Consider the following 17,352-nt stretch of genomic DNA (forward strand, 5'->3'; position numbering starts at 1 on the left):
GTCAACTTGGTTAATTTCGAAGCTAAATTGTAAAATCTTTGATCAATTTTGAAGCTAAATTGTAAAATCTTTGATCAATGACGAAAATATACATCTTAAAATGTTGATTATCAGAATCCATATGATTTGATTTTTCAAAATCAAAACATCACAATTAAAAATGGATGAAGGAAATATTATCGAATTTATGAGATAGCTACAAGATTATCTTTTTTTCATTCAAATCATAAAGAGTTGTGTTTACATATTTTCTCGTGTCCTAATAGAAAGAGAGGAACGAGGACAAAACCTAAAAATCGCTTGACTCTAAGAAAAGGGTCCGACAATCGTACATAATTGAAAGAGTTTTTGGCTAAAATCATTCCTCAACTATGACTCAAATCTAATAGCAAAAAACATTTTTTACTATCCAAAAAATAACAAGAATCATCCTTCAGTCTATTTATTTTTTTAAGAAACTCATTGAACCAATAAAAAAAATATAATATTTTTAATTTGGTCATGTCTAGTCACGACAAGAAGATCAAAGTTACCTAAAAAGAATAAGAATAGGGATAGAAAATGAATATTTTATTCTCATAATTTAAATTTTGTGTGTTGTTAGTTTATATGTTTTTGCATCATCAAGTAAATTGACTTGCAACAATAATTAAGTTTTGAAATATTTATACAGTAGATTTCGATGGTTAGAAAGATTAGGTAAAAAAATTCATTTTAAAAATATTACGTGCAACTATTTATAGATTTTCTCTAATAAAATATATATATATATATATATATAGTACGTATATATTATATATACAATGCAATTCACATTTTATACAATATACAGAAATACTGGAAATGTAGTGAAATTATGTAGGCGTTTTGTTGTGGAAATTAAATAATAATTACTTTATATGAAATTTTTGAAGTTGGAGTTGTATTTGGTCATATTTTTTACAAAGAATATTTAAAATTTGAATATATTTTGTCTGAAGATGATTTAAACCCTCAATTTCTATAAATTAAAAAAGTCACCCAACTTGACTAGCTTAACCATGTGTACATATATTCATTCGACGTGACACCTTTTTTTGTTGATGGCGTGAGTTTCTTAAAAAATAGACAGAAGGATGAATCTTGCAACTTTTTGGATAGTGCAAGGATGTTTTTTGTTCACTTATATAACACAAGGATGTACTTTAGGTTTAGGTTATAGTTGAGGAACGATTTTAGCCAAAAACTCTAATTGAACATATATAACTCTCTCTTTTTTTTTATCAAAGAACATATATAATACGATAATAAGTCGATATTAATTTGCATAAGATCTTTTGTACTTCACTGTCTGCAATCAAACAAATGGTATTGTTTGTTAGTGTGTTCTCTAACTACACATTTTTTATACACATTAATTTAAGCATTACAATATATATGTACCAAATGAGGGAACCCATTAACAAGACATAAGTATTTACTTCTATAAGTATAAGTATTGTAACAAAAAAAAAAGGTGAGATGACAATGACTAAAATAAAATAAAAATTCTTACAAGAAAAATATTTTCAAAAGGGTCTCTCTTGTGTTTAATTTTGAATATTTTCTACAACCTACTAGTAATTAATGGTGACCAAAGTGGAAATGTTAGTACAATAATAAGAAGAATGATAAGGAGAATAGCAATGCAAGTACATTTTCTTGAACTTTTTTGCAACTCCCTAGCCTCTGTGAGTTGTTCTGTTCCTCTTCTAACAAATGAACTTGCATGTGCCACATGACTCTCTATATCATTCAATTGTTGTCCTTGTGCTTCTACTAGTGCAGCCATGTCTAGGAAAATTTGGTGTAGTTCAATCAAATTCTTCTCAATTTCCTTCACAGCATCATGTCTTTCTTGAATTTCTGAAATTGTGTCCATAATTTGTCCTCTTCCTTGTTCTTGAATCGCCTTTTGGAGGAATGACTCGCTCTCTCCACTTGATATTAAATTATCTATAAGTTCATCATCTGCATTCTCTCCTGTTACGGTGAAGTACCTGTTGAAGACATAATTAAGTAATTATATTGAGAAATGGATATTGATATGATATCAATATTTATGGACAAAGAGACATTTCTAAATATCGAGTTGAGAAAATATAGATGAATAGACAGGGTGAAAAGAATTAGGTTGTGTCATATCACATTTGTTTTATTGTACCTATTATCTATATTATTATAATCATAAAAGGAACGAACAAAGGGAAAACCTTTCTAATAGTACCTTCTTGCCACAGTATCCTTGTATTCTGAATTCATCTTCGCTCTCAATGCTTGAAAATAATCCATGAGAACTTTTAGTTTCTTCCCTAAACCGCTAACTACAGAAGTCCTTGTTCGATCAGCAGAGGATCCTGGACCACAACCCAAGTTCTTCCTATTTGCTACATTTGATCTTTCTAAGCCTTCAAGTTTTCCTTTGATGATCTTGACACGTTTCAAAACAAGTGTCACATCAGAGTCCATTCGAGCCCTAATATCCTTTACTTTTTGTGCACTATGGACGGTTTTGCTCTCTTCATTTGATTCTTGCAATCGTTTATGTAAGTTCTCAACCTCCTTCATATCCTCTTTCACATTCTCTACATCTTCGAAGAACTTAGCAAGATCAATGCTTTCGTTCTGAGAAGGACCGGTGACCCCAGTCCCTAATTCCAAATCATCCATCTGGACCTGTTGTTTTAGGTCCTGATACTTTTTAAGCGAAGGAGAGAATAAGTCATTCATTTTATCACTACACTTTCAATAATCACCTTTTCTTTTATTTCTTTTCGTAGTAGGTTGAATTACTCTTACTTTTTTTCTCTTGTATATGCCTTCTCTCATCAATCATCGCCGGAGTAGAAAGAGAAGGCAACAAGAGAAATGCCTTCATTAAGAGAAAATAACAAACCAAGCTCATTGTTTGGTGAAGATTTGAAAGTAATATTATTAGAGGTGAACCAGTCACTTGTTAGTAGTAATTAAAATTCCACAAAAACAAACTTGAGGACAATAGATAATATAGGAAGATTTGTTGTTTTTTGGCCACTTGGTATTACATAAAGAAACTTGCCTCTATTAATTATTTGACCAAATAGGAAATTAAATTACCCTTTTTAACTTGTAGATAAGTGTGATATTAGTGGTGAGAGCGCAATGCATGATATATAAGTTAGACGCATGTCATGATATTAACATCTCTCTTATATGTACAAAATATGGTATTAAGTGAAAATAGTAAGATGTTTATGGAATTCTGTTTGTATATTTTATGTATATTAAAAATAATTTAATTTAATTTTTTTTATTTTAACATCAATGATATGAATCTATGGCATAGTTAAACTAGATCTTTTTTCAAAAAAAAAAAAAAAAACTTTAATTTCTTTTCCAAATTTTGGGCCTGTCAAACACATATTAACATAGAATGAGATAGAAGGCATATTATACGTTAGAACAAGACTTGCTACTTCATTTAACACGAATAACTCTTCAGATTACTTAAAAGATAACAGTTTTGATGTACAAAACATTTCGTGTTCGAATAAAATTTTAAAAAAAGGATCGCATCTAAAGCGATATGATATTGAAAATCTTATAATTTTTTGGTAGTATATTCATGTCAATTTTTCTATTGGGAGAGGGGTCTATTGGTATAATTCTCCTAATAAATTATTGGAAAAATAGATTATGTATATTATTATGAGCCAAATCAAAAACAAAACCGACCTTAGCTCAGTTGGTAGAGCGGAGGACTGTAGTTGTTGCTGGAATCCTTAGGTCGCTGGTTCGAATCCGGCAGGTCGGAATTTACTTTTTAATTTATTTTTTTACAAAACATTTTATAATCAAGCCGGATTTATATTATTAACCTATCTATATAGTAAGCGTTTGAGAACACACAATATTAAGCGTCCGGCAGGTCGGAATGTTTTTTAACTTCTTTTACGAAATAATTTATAATCGAACCAGACCAATTTATAATATTAACCTATCTATGTAAGTGTTTGAGAACACGCAATATTAACTTATCTATGTAGTAAGCGTTTGAGAACACACAATATTAACCTATCTATATTCAATAGTAAGCGTTTGAGAACACACAATATTAAGCGTTTGATAACAGGAAAAAAAAAGATATATTCCATCAAAATGAAATGTTTACATAAAAAATGTGGAAAACACGCCGCTGCCGGGGATCGAACCCGGGTCACCCGCGTGACAGGCGGGAATACTCACCACTATACTACAACGACTTGTTGTTTTATCAGCTACTGGTTTTTAAATTTGTATTTAATTCTTATAAAAATTGGGTGTGCGTTTTTTAAACAAAATTTGTTACTTAGTTATAATTGATTAATACTATTTCCTTTGATTAATTTGAGATATGATTCTAAAAAATATATGCTCACAAGTTGATGATGAAATATCGCATATATGTGACGTTTTGGATTGACTTTTCTTTGTTTGCATCACCGAGACTAGGACCTTTTGCTACCCCTGTAATGAGTCAACATCAAAGTGCCAAACAATATCATTGATAAGAGCTCTTGGAGTCATCGACATGTTCCCCCCCCCCCCCCCCCCCCGCACCTTTGATTTGTTGAGGGACAATCCTTCCACACGGGACTCTCGAGTCATTATGATTTTGAGGAGTTCATTGCCTTTTGAATTATATTAGAAAGCTAACTCAAAATTAACAAAATTGAGCTGCTTGCTAAAGAATTTGGACTTAGTTGATAAAGACATTGAATGGACTAAAATGCTTGAACCCCTTTTGGAACAGTGTTGATAAGGTATGAAGATCGTGATTGATCTTTTCAATTGTGGGTGTTCCATTAAAGAAACTAAAATGTCACAACTATAGTTTGCAACTTGTCAAAAGTTTTAACATATTGTTGTTAGAAATGGATCTTGAACCTAACTCAACCTCAAAAGTTAGCTCTTGAAAAAAAGATTGCCTGAGACCATAATAAAAGTGACCACTCATCCCTTTTTTATTTGACGATTGACATTTCATATAATCCTGAATAAGGCATGGATGGATTTATCCATTTCTCACAAGTAGGAAGATGTTCATCGACCTTATTAATTGCCTGAGTGAAGAGACTAGCTATACGAATGCTGGAGATGAAGAATCTTAGGATCATGAAAATAGGCTTCATCAAATTGATCAGTAATTTTTTGATAGACAGAAACAATGGATACAAGGACACTCGCCATCAAGAGTTTCCGTAGAAAATTCAAACTTCCTTTTTTGATGTTGCAATCACATAAAAACATAAACTTTGAGGCTTTGTAGCAACATAAGTCTTTTTGTTTTGGTCCATTTACATAGTGAATGATACAATTATGTTGCTTCAATTCAGTGGTTGTTTCCCATGGTCAAATAAAACGAGTTCTTTGGAAGATTATTTCAATTCTTTATTGCTCTTTAGTCCCCATATAAACTAGTAAAATCATATTCAGTTTTAAGATTGAATCTAGAATTAAGATACCAAGTTTATAAAGAACCAAAACCAAGAAAAATTTATATCTAGTTGAACGGTGTCATAAATAGGAACAAAAAGAGTACTAGTTAAAGCAATATACTTTAGGAATCATTTAATACGTTGGATTAATTAAGATATCATAGGATTAAGTTTAGAGTTAAAAATATAATTAATTAGCTTTTAGGGTTTAATTATTGTACTTTCCTTTTAAATAAAACACACACTTTTGCGCTTTCTGTCTCTCTCTCTCTCAGAATAAATCAATGGCGGCTGATTCTGAATCCTTCTACTTTCCTCATGAAGTTGTGACAGAAATCCTATTGAAACTTCCAGCTAAATCTTTAATTCGATTCACAGTTGTCTGCAAATCATGGTATTCCCTCATCACCAGTTTTCCTTTCATCTCAGCTCACTTCGCCCAAACCCCACAATCCGACACTGTTTTTGTTAGGCGTTATGACAGTTCTTGCAATAGAGAACACTATTCCTTGTTTGAAGACTCTAAGAATCGACCCTTTTACTTGAATTTCACATCGAAACTGTATTTCCCGTTCAATTGCCCACTTGGATATTTCAGAATTGTTGGCAGCTGCAATGGCATCCTGTGTTTGTCAGACGATTTGTTTGGTGAGTTGCGGAGTCTTATTTTGTGGAACCCTTCTATTCAGAAATTTATAACTTTACCCATGCCTTCAATTAATCCTCAGTCGCCTCATATGTTTGTTTTTGGATTTGGTGCTGATTTGCGTGAGTCTGATGACTATAAGTTGGTTAGACTTGTGTATCGTAAGAATGATGATGTCTTGTATAATGATCCTCCGGAGATTGAGATTTATTCGATTAATAGTGGGGTTTGGAGGAGAGTGATTGGGGTTGAGATTAAGCATTGTATAGTGGAGTTTATGTGGTCTCAGGTTTTTGTAAATGGAAATGTACATTGGATTGCGTATGATTTGGTTGCGAATGGTGGTGACCTTCGGAGTTTAGTTATGACTTTTAGTATAGCGGATGAGGTGTTTGGGGAGATTATGTTGCCGGATGCTTTAGTTGGTGTAATTGCAACAAATTTATCGATTATGTTGTTTGAGGAATCACTTGCTGTTGTTAAGTATGAGAGGGAGATAGATGGTGCTTCATGTGAAGTATGGGTGATGAAACAATATGGAGTTTTGGAATCTTGGAGTAGATTGTATCGTATAAATTTGGTTGCAGGTATGGAGAGAATAGTTGGATTTATGAACAACGGTGAAGTTTTGTTTTCAACTAGGAGCAATGATCTGGTTTCGTATGATCCAAATAGTGGACGAAATAGGGGTCTTCTTCGTATTCAAGGGAGCTCTCGCTCATTTTATGTTCAAAATTACGTGGAATCACTTATTTTGCTTAAAGGGAACAGTATCGTTTCTGGTGAGTTGTTGGAATGAATGGGAGATTTATGGTCTGAATGAGTAGCTGGACTACAGAAGTTATCGATTATGTTGTTTGAGGAATCACTTGCTGTTGTTAAGTATGAGAGGGAGATAGATGGTGCTTCATGTGAAGTATGGGTGATGAAACAATATGGAGTTTTGGAATCTTGGAGTAGATTGTATCGTATAAATTTGGTTGCAGGTATGGAGAGAATAGTTGGATTTAGGAACAACGGTGAAGTTTTGTTTTCAACTAGGAGCAATGATCTGGTTTCGTATGATCCAAATAGTGGACGAAATAGGGGTCTTCTTCGTATTCAAGGGAGCTCTCGCTCATTTTATGTTCAAAATTACGTGGAATCACTTATTTTGCTTAAAGGGAACAGTATCGTTTCTGGTGAGTTGTTGGAATGAATGGGAGATTTATGGTCTGAATGAGTAGCTGGACTACAGAAGTTATCGATACAATAAAGATGAATGTGATCAGAAGGCAAGACATTTTACCAAAGTTCATGGTTGTTTCAAGGTAGTGGAAGTGGAAGATGTTTTATCAAATTTGGTAGACCTTGTTTAGAGCTATCTGATCAGAAGGTATTGTACTGAATGTTGAATTACATGGAATCACTTTTTGTGTTACATTAGTTGTTAGTGTAATCTTGTTACTTTTTGATGTATTTCCTTATTATTGTGAAACCTTATCCTAATCAAGCAATGGACCTTGTCTTTATCCGTCTAGTCTACTATGATTTTACTATCGGCTTGTTTTCATTGTTTTTTTTTAGCTAAATATGGTTAGCCCTTTTAAGATTACCAAATCCAGCACCCCTTTTCACCTAAAGTTGGCAGGCAATAAGGTGTTGTAGTGGCCTGACTATTTGCTATACGCACATTATTACCTTCTCATTGCATCTATTGTGATTTGATAAGGCAGAATTTCCATACTTGGTGGAAGGTGGAAAGTATCGAGTTGTGCGATAGCTGATCCGAACACCACCGTCGTCATAAAAAAAATACAAAGAATTTCCATACTTTTCCCTAATGTTGAAATTGACGTGTGATGAGGGAAATGCATAATGCTCGATTTAGCTCAATTATAAATCCTTGATTGATTATGGCTGATCTTCTTTCCTTCTTGTCCTTGGGTGAATTTCACCTATGTGTTTCTTTCTTTCTTTTCCTACGAACTTACTTTTGGTTAATTGTCATTATTAAAACTAATTTAGAAGTATTTAGGGGCTAACACTTATTACAGAAGAACAATTAATAACAAAGAAGTAAAGTTAGAAAATATTTGAGGAGGAGACAGTTTTTCAATCATTTGTCATAATTGAAAATTCAACTAGTAATAAAATAATGATGGAGAGTTCTAGTTCATAAATCATAAATACCATATATTAATTCTCATCCAACCTTAACTTTCCACATAATTACTTCATAAATTCACCCATATTTGGAAATAGACTTGAAGCGATCCCCCAACAATAACTAGACAATGTAATTCTCACTTAACGTAACACAAGGACAAAAGAAACATTATTACTGATTTTTTAAGAATAAGTTATAAGATTATTAATCTAATAAAACGCAAATAAAAGGTTAAGCCGGTAAGTATATGATTTCTGGATTTTCTGGCCTAAAGGTCCTAAACAAAAGATAAGTGAAAGAAATAGCTTAGCGATTTTAGCATTGGGTTTATTCCAAACCAGCAACCCTCCCTACACCGCATGATTTTTATTTAAAAAATCTAAACATGTCTTGCCCCGCCCCGCCCCGACATCTCAATATTTAAAGCAAATTTACCAAAATGTCTTCCATAACTAGGGTTCTTCCTATCTCTCTCTCTCTCAAAATTGATCAATGACTGATTCCGACTCCACCTACTTTTGTTCTGAACTTTTGAGAGAAATCCTACTGAAACTTCCCGTTAAATCCTTAATTCGATTTATAGTTGTCTGCAAATCATGGCATTCACTCATCACTAATTTTCCTTTCATCTCCGCTCATCTCGCCCAAATCCTGCGTTCCAATACCTTTCTTGTTAGGCATTTCGATAGAACTCGCAAAAGAGAGAACTATTCATTGTTTCAAGACTCTAAGAATCAACCCTTTTCCTTAGATTTTACATCGGAATTGAATTTCCCTTTCAAATCGAACCTAGGGTATTTCAAAATTGTTGGTAGCTGCAATGACATCGTGTGTTTGTATGACGATTTGCTTGGTCAATTGCGGAGTCTCGTTTTGTGGAACCCTTCGATTCATAAGTTTATAAGTATTCCTATGCCTTCGATTAAGCCTTAGTGGCCTCATATGTGTGTTCTTGGATTTGGTGCTAATTTGCCTGAGACTGATGACTTTAAAAGTTGGTTAAACTTGTGTATCATATGAATGATGGGTTCGTATATAGTGGTGCTCCTGAGATTGAAATTTATTCGATTAATAGTGGGGTTTGGAGGAGAGTGGTAGGAGTTGAGATTAAGAATTGTATGGAGAAGTTTTTGTTGCCTCAGGCTTTTGTAAATGGGGTTGTACATTGGATTGCGTCTGATGTGGTTGTGAATGGTGGTGACCTTTGGAGTTTAGTTAAAACTTTTAGTATAGCAAATGAGGTGCTTGGGGAGATTATGTTGCCGGATGCTTTAGTTGGTGTAACTACAACGAATTTATCGATTATGTTGTTTGAGGAATCACTTGTTGTTGTTAAGTATGGGTGTGAGATAGGTGGTGATTCATGTGAAGTATGGGTGATGAAGCAGTATGGAGTTTTGGAATCTTGGAGTAGATTGTATCATATAAATTTGGTTGCAGGTATGGAGAAAGTAGTTGGATTTAGGAACAATGGTGAAGTTTTGTTTTCAACTAGAAGAAATGATCTTGTTTCTTATGACCCAAATAGTGGACGAAATACGAGTCTTGGTATTCAAGGGATCTCTTCGTTGTTTTATGTTCAGAATTACCGGGTATTACTTATTTTGTTCAATCGAAACAATGTCAGTTCGGGTGGGTTCTTGGGAGGAATGGAGGTTTATGGACTTAATGAGTAGCTGGACTTCAGAATTTATCGATACAATAAAGAAGAATGTGATCAGAAGGTAGGGTATTTCACCAAAGTTCATGACTGTTTCAAGGTAATGTGGAAGTGAAAGACGTTTTATCAAATTTGGTATCTGAAAATTATAATGTTCTGAATGTTGAACTTTTGTTTTCCATTTACGTGTGTGACATTAGTTGTTACTGTACTCCTATTGCCTTTTGATGTATTTTCAGTTTAATTGTTGGGATTTCTTTTTTGTATCAGTTGATTGCCATATTATCTTCTTGTAGTTATTGTGATGTTACTATTCGATCGTGTTTCATTGTTTTTGTTTTTTTTGAGTTAAATATGATTCGTCCTTTTAAGGTTGCTAAATCGGGCAATAAGGTGTTATGTGTCTCATCAATTGCACTTGTCTGACTATTTGGCTGCATATGCAGTTATGCACATAATTACCATGTCATTACTTCTAGTGTGATTTGATAGTCATAATTTTCATACTTATCTGTGATGTCGAAAATGGCATGATGAAGTAAATGCATAATTCCTAATTTAGCTCAACCCTCACTAGTTTTTTTTTTTTTTTAACAAGGTAAGTGCATTTTCTTCACTTTGTAAACCAAGTATTAAGCTAGTAATGGACCTGTACAATAGCATGTACAATATCAGTGCAGCAAAGGGCTAAAAGTCTCAAAGATCTATACTTAGTATGAATTGTTGCGACCTTGTCTTCAAGACGTCTTCTATGCTCTCCAGATCGTCTAAACAACACAAGCAGGGATAGTTCTCCTTTACCTTCTTGATATGTTTGAGTACGTTGTCACCCTTTTCTGATCAAGAAAGATCATTATTTTGATCTAGACAAGCATCATGGGTTGAGCTATTTGCAGCCATGGCCACATGGATGCATTTCAAAAGCTGAACCTAAGCATATTATACGAGGACTTAACTGTATAGATCGAATATTTTGTTGCATATTTTTCAAGTATATGTCACACAAAGTCTGATTTCGAGTTACATTACATGATTTCATATGCTACATTGCTCCATATAGCAGTTTGTTTACTGTCCCTAGACTGAGATCATAGATCGCCTTCTTGTTGTTTTCGGGGAGTTGTTCATCACCCATCCACTTCCTCAGTTTTTTGATAGTTGGACAATTTTGTGTGGCATCCTTATTGTACGACAAAAAATCGATGTTGGCGGAGTTCTGTAACTAAAACACCGCTATACTTAGATATTCAGTCAGTCACTTCTTTAATTTCACGAGTTTTGGAAATCGCAACAACATAGATCTCAATTTTGCTACTAGTACTCAATACAGTAGCTTCTTCGATATGATTCAAGGAACTTAGTTCAAAAATTGCTCAAGGCCATTCTGATTCAACTAGTGTTGTATGAATGTCAAGTCCAATTAACATGATGTTGCTACTTGCTACTCTTCTTTGTATATCGATCAAATGTTTTTAGAACGATCCATACTCGAAAGACTTGATTTCTTTTCTGCCGCTGATACCTCACATTTAGGCTCACTGAATGTGAATATATATACACCAATGGACGTGTATACTCAATCAAGGAATTAGGGCTAGAAGCAGCTTCACTAAATGCTGCTATAAAAGTCAGCCTTACCAAACGAGATAGGTACGTACTTCACTTGAACTTGTATATATATCACTGATACCACACATCTAGGGCTCAATGAATGTGAATATCTAATTTGATGACGAACACAATCACAGAAGACGAATAATCACAATTGAAACTGCAACTAGGGGTGTGATTTGATAGGCAGAATTTACATACTTCTCACTTGGTTCACTATCAACAGTCTTGACTGTCTGAGAGTTTAATTGACCATCTATATTAAAGCTGGTCATACTACTGGAACATAGAAATACTATCCTTTAGTCCGATGTCCGTCTATTAGAGCTAAAACATGCAACAGAAACAATCCCATCTAAGTTTTAGCGTCAGGGCAAAGAACACTATCCAAAAGCAAATACAGCTCGAGTTCAAATTACATGGAACTTCACAATAGACATCTCTGTTTCAATCATTTTTATGTATAACAAGAAAACTATTGAATCTTTGCAGCGTTATTGTTACTGGGGCCTATCACTTTCTGTTTCTTCCATTCTCTAAAAACGCCTCAGTACAATTGACGTCTCATAAACGTCTCATAAAGATGAAATTTCAGTGAATTAATTATCACCTGAACCAGCCAAAAGAACCAGGATAAGTCAATCTTGATGTACTACCCAGCTGCTACCTGGGGCTGTTTTCATACCCCTCTTGATCATCTCTCTTCTGAGTCTTTCCGCTTCCTCAAATTGCCCATTACTAGAATAAATTCTTGCCAGAATCACAAAATTAGCAGGATTCTCAGGTTCTACTTCAAATAAAGCTCTTCCAGCTATTTCTGCCAGCTCGACTTCTCCATAAGTTCGACAAGAAGCAAGTAGTGCTCCCCAAGCTTTCGCAGTCACTTTCACTGGCATTTTCCTAATAACGTCATACGCCTGATGCAATCTTCCTGACCTACTCAATACATCTATCAAACAAGCATAATGATCACTGCTTGCTTCAACACCATAACGAACCCTCATACGAGAAAAGTACATCTGTGCTTCATCAGCTAGTCCAGCATGACTACAAGCTTTCAAAACCCCAAGAAAAGTAATTCCATCAGGCCTGACATTAGCCTTCTGCATTTGCTCAAAAACTTCAAGTGCGGTTCTTGCCTGCCCGTGAAACGCGTAAGCTGATATCAAACTACTCCAAGCAACCACATCCCTGTTTCTCATACTAAGAAACACAAGATGAGCTTTCTCAAGACACCCGCAACGCCCATAAGCCTCAATTAATCCACTCCTCAATTGCGGATCTGGATCAATATCATTCCTTATCGAATACCCATGAATCTGTTCGATCAAATTCACATCCGCCGTACCAAGACAAGCACGCAACAATGCAAGCACCGTAATCAAATTCGGCTTCAACCCCATCCTCCCCATCTCTCTGTAACACAAAACAGCCCTACTAAACCCATCCTCCGTGTCCGCCAACCCCGCGATAATCGCGTTAAAAGTAGAAGGATTAGGCTCCACATCCATCACTCGAAACAACTCCAACGCCCTTCCAACATCATTACAATGTGCGTAAACCGAGATCATCGAGTTCCAAACGACTACATTTCTCTCAGGAGATTCATCAAACAGTTGGCGTGCGTACTCTACGGAGACACATTTCCCATACATGTCGACTAATGCACAAGCGACAAAGGGGTTGGAAATGAAAGAGGCTTTGGTTGTGTGTGCGTGAATGGTTGCGCCGAGCTGAGAGAAACTCAGCGCGGCGCAAGATTTGAGGGCAAGAGGGAACACGAAGGGGTCGAGTGAATGGGAGAGAGTTGAATGGATTTGGTGGAAAAGAGAAAGGGCTTGTTCATGTTTGCCTTGATTGACATGAGATGTTAAGAGTTTTGTGTAAGAGAGCAAACGTTGGAAGTTTGAAGAAAAATAACTCATTGCTTTGAGTTTTTTGCCGCCTTGTTTTGAATATATATACCAATAAAACAAGGTCGTAACGGACTGTTTGGTGTGATAGATAAAGAAAAATAATTTTGGAATAAGTTTTTAGTACCCCTCAATTATGTGTTTGGTTACAAAGTGTAGAATAAATTATCACAGGATTAATAATTACGACTTCGATAAGTTATCCCTACTTGTGGGTGGATTACTAATCGCGGGATAACTTATCTCTCGATAAAAATGTAAAATAATAAAAGTACCCTCTTAAAACCCTCTTTTATAAACAAACAACTTATTTTTCGAGGATATTTTTGCAAACAAATAACTTATTCTTAGAAATTATGTCATGATATTTGACAAGCCAAACAACCAATAAAACAATGACCTCTAAGTGAATAATATGAAACACACAAATGAGCTTATTACTCCGATGAGAGAGAGTTGCTCAGATGGTAAACACTCTTCACTTCTAACTTTGAGGTTGCGAGTGCTCCCTCCAAAGGAACAAAAAGGTGTGAGTTCCACCAAAGTCAAAGAGTGCGATGGGATGAATGAGAGATTTTCAAATATTTAGCTGGCGTGATTATGTTCTATTGTGAAATTTGAAAAAAAGAAAGTTGTTATTGTTTTTAAAGTAAAAAAAAAAAAATCTAAAAATTGGAATCATAGATATAAATTGAAGTACCTGTTTTTTTTTTCTTTTTGCGAGTAATTTGGATAGAGAAAAAGTAGAAATAATTTTTTTTTTATTTTTCAAATTCTTAAATATTTGAAAATTTAACTTCAGGTTGAATTCGCAAATTCTATGGTCAGATATTTCCTTAATTAGAGATTTTGAATCTGAATTTTAAATAAATTGCATTTCCCTTTTGATAGATCATATGTGGTGTTTATTCGAATTAATTTTTAAAGGGTTTAAATACTAGAGAGTTAAAAAAAAGTTGAGTCGAAATTTTGAGCAGGGTGCATTTTCTCTTTTAACGAACTCTATATGATGTAAAATTGAGTTAAATATTTTTAAATACGGGATGATTGAACCAAAAAAATAGAGTTTGAATTTTGGAATGAAGAAATTTAATGAAGGGAGCATTTCCTCTTAATGGATCCTATGCCACGTGAATTCAAATGGATTGTTTTAGTGTATTTTAAATATCAAATAATCGAATAAATAAAGTTTTAAGTCAGAAATTTCAGAAAATTTTCATGTAAGGATGCATTTCTCTTTTAATGGTCTCTATGTGATGTGAATTTGAATTAATTGAGTAAGTTGATTTTTAATACCATATGGTTAAACATTTCTTATTCATTCAACTATTAAAATTCCAAAACAGGTCTAATAAAAGTATCATATATGTAACAAACCCAAGTTCTCGACACAATTACGCAATTATTAGATAAGCACCGATAATCAAATTATAACGACAACATTTAACTATTGAATTACAATATAAAATACTGAAATAATAAATAACTAAGGATAAAAATAAAAACAAAAATGAGAAGATTAGGCTATCGAAAAAAGATGAGAGAAATAAACAACTTCTTTACAATACGCACAAAACCATTCTTTCTTGACTCCTAATCCTTTTTTAACGAAGCAAAAATTGCTAAATAAATTTTACAAATAGTATTTCACATTAACTATCTCAACCCCACCCTTTAATCCACTCCCACCCCATCTCTAACACCATAGCCCTCGTCCCCTATCACCCCTACTCTCGCATTCAATTTCTAATATTTAAATAAAATATAACTATTTTTAAAATAATATTTTCTACTTACATAATATCAAACACAATAAATAAAGCAAAAATTACCTAAATATACAATTTATTTTACCATATTCTCTAAAATTATCTACCATTTAAAAATATTACAAAAATCTCTACTCTATCTTATTCTCGGATACATCACTCTTACGCGATATATCGAGACACGTTTATCTTGTATCAACAAAGGTAATGTAACGAGACGTTAAGTGATATATCAGGTAGGTGTGTCTTGTATCAACAAAAGTAATGTATCAGAACGTGATGTATCGAACGTTGAGTGATGTATTCGAAACTGGGAGCAATGTATCAAGACGTTGAGTGATGTATCTGAAACCGAGGCTCAATGTATCCGAAATCCTTAAATTTTAAGAAATATTTGTAATTTTTTAGAAAAATATGAATATAATGTAATTAGCTTTTTAACAGTATGATATTTGTGTAAAATATACCATAATAAATAAGAAAATCACTTATCTCCCTAGCCCAACTCAAAAATCACAACTAATAACTTCCCATTTTGTATGAATTGTTTGCGGGTCGGGTTCATCGGATTACCGAATTTTACAAAACCTCCCACTCTTCCGAGTGAGCAGTTTTCTGGCCGGCAAAATGAGCTCATATTTCGGTAATCCGCCCAATCCACCCATATTTTAATGGGTTGGGTGAATGACTTTTTACATGAGTAAAATATGGGTTGATACCCATATTCAACGCATAAAAATATGGGTAAACTATGGATAAAATATGGATTAGTCAAATGAGTTAAGTTTCTAATTTTTATTTACTCAAAATTCATGATATCACTAAAAATAGGGAAAATGCATAAGTACCCCCCAGCCTATGCCCGAAATCCCCGAGACACACCTAACCCTTACTAAGGTCCTATTACCTCCGAACTTATTTTATATGTAATATTCTATCCCTTTTTGGCCTATGTGGCACTATCTTGTGGGCCCAGCGCATGTTGACAAATTTTTCAAGGATAGTGCCACGTAGGCCGAAAAGGGATAAAATATTATAGATAAATTAAGTTTAAAAGACAAAAGCCAATCCCCAAGCTTTTGCAGTCACCTTCACTGGCATTTTCCTTATAACGTCATAGGCCTGATGCAATCTCCCCACACTACTCAATGCATCTATAAAACAAGCATAGTGATCGCTGCTTGCTTCAACACCACATCGAACTCTCATACGAGAAAATTACTTTTGTGCTTCATCAGGTAGTCCAGCATGACTACAAGCTTTCAAAATCCCAAGGGAAGTAATTCCATCAAGACTGACATTAGCTTTCTCCATTTGCTCAAAAATATTAAGTGCAGTTCTTGCCTTCCCTTGAAACGTGTAAGCTGAGATCAAACTACTCCAAGCAACCACATCCATGCTTCGTGCGTCTATATGAAAAATAATAAATTAATATATTTCATTATAGATTGATAGTTATTTTAATAATGTAGTATGTCAGTGGTAGAGAATACAATGTAGATCTTATCTTCATCTAGGATATGATATGTTCTTTAATTTATTTTTTTCAATATGCAAAATAGAAATTATTTGCCTCTTTTCAAGTACAAACCTTTCATATGTACATAGCAAGCAAGAAATTTAGGATATATAAGTGGTAAAGTAAATGAAATAAGAGATCATATTTTGAAACAATAATCTATTATATATATTAAGTTGAAAATATTATTTTTTTTGTTTTAATTTCCTCTATCTTTTGTAGGAGTACTTGATCCTCTATGCAAAAACCGATCTTAAAAAAAAGTTTTAGAAGTTCTATGTTGTGGCTTTATTATTACATTCTTTTACACATTGATAAATATTTTTAAAAATATGAAAATGAACAAACAAGAGTTATGAATATTATTTTAGAGTAAAGTTATTAAGAAGATAGAGAGATATGAGTTACTAACAACTTGAATATATAATTTTATTAGACATTAAATACATTATGCAATGATTTTATTTGTAAAAATGAATAAATGAATGGCGAAAATAAAGGGAGTCAAAGAAGAAGAAAAGAAAAATGATACTAAATGATTTGGCTGCATAAGAGATGTGTCACATTACTATTTTAAAGGCCACAATTAAATAATAAGTAGGCTTAAATTT

At 33.7% G+C, this 17,352-nt stretch overlaps 3 protein-coding genes, 2 non-coding genes and 1 pseudogene across 5 annotated transcripts; 3 read left to right on the forward strand and 3 right to left on the reverse strand.

Annotated features, from left to right (window-relative positions):
* Positions 1–1,567: 1,567 nt before the first annotated feature.
* Positions 1,568–2,930, reverse strand: LOC125810061 (syntaxin-124-like). The gene is made up of 2 exons (XM_049489577.1): positions 2,246–2,930; positions 1,568–2,018 (listed from the first exon to the last, which is right to left on the reverse strand). Exons 1-2 carry the CDS (start codon positions 2,746–2,748, stop codon positions 1,586–1,588), a joined length of 936 nt encoding a protein of 311 aa, XP_049345534.1. The 5' UTR covers positions 2,749–2,930; the 3' UTR covers positions 1,568–1,585.
* Positions 2,931–3,727: 797 nt separating this feature from the next.
* Positions 3,728–3,811, forward strand: TRNAY-GUA (transfer RNA tyrosine (anticodon GUA)). Its single transcript is given in 2 exon segments — positions 3,728–3,764; positions 3,776–3,811. It is a non-coding gene; the product is annotated as a tRNA-Tyr (tRNA).
* A 376-nt stretch (positions 3,812–4,187) lies between these two features.
* TRNAD-GUC (transfer RNA aspartic acid (anticodon GUC)) lies at positions 4,188–4,259 on the reverse strand. The gene has a single exon. It is a non-coding gene; the product is annotated as a tRNA-Asp (tRNA).
* Positions 4,260–5,758: 1,499 nt separating this feature from the next.
* On the forward strand, positions 5,759–6,919 carry LOC125810052 (F-box protein At3g07870-like). The gene has a single exon (XM_049489567.1). It carries the CDS (start codon positions 5,759–5,761, stop codon positions 6,917–6,919), a length of 1,161 nt encoding a protein of 386 aa, XP_049345524.1.
* Positions 6,920–8,761: 1,842 nt separating this feature from the next.
* LOC125810114 (F-box protein At3g07870-like) lies at positions 8,762–9,945 on the forward strand (annotated as a pseudogene).
* A 2,229-nt stretch (positions 9,946–12,174) lies between these two features.
* On the reverse strand, positions 12,175–13,465 carry LOC125810047 (putative pentatricopeptide repeat-containing protein At1g03510). Its single transcript, XM_049489563.1, has one exon. It carries the CDS (start codon positions 13,463–13,465, stop codon positions 12,179–12,181), a length of 1,287 nt encoding a protein of 428 aa, XP_049345520.1. The 3' UTR covers positions 12,175–12,178.
* Positions 13,466–17,352: the final 3,887 nt, after the last annotated feature.

The sequence above is a fragment of the Solanum verrucosum genome, unplaced genomic scaffold (assembly GCF_900185275.1).
Source record: "Solanum verrucosum unplaced genomic scaffold, falcon-dt-bn FXZP01000281.1, whole genome shotgun sequence".
NCBI lineage: Eukaryota > Viridiplantae > Streptophyta > Magnoliopsida > Solanales > Solanaceae > Solanum > Solanum verrucosum.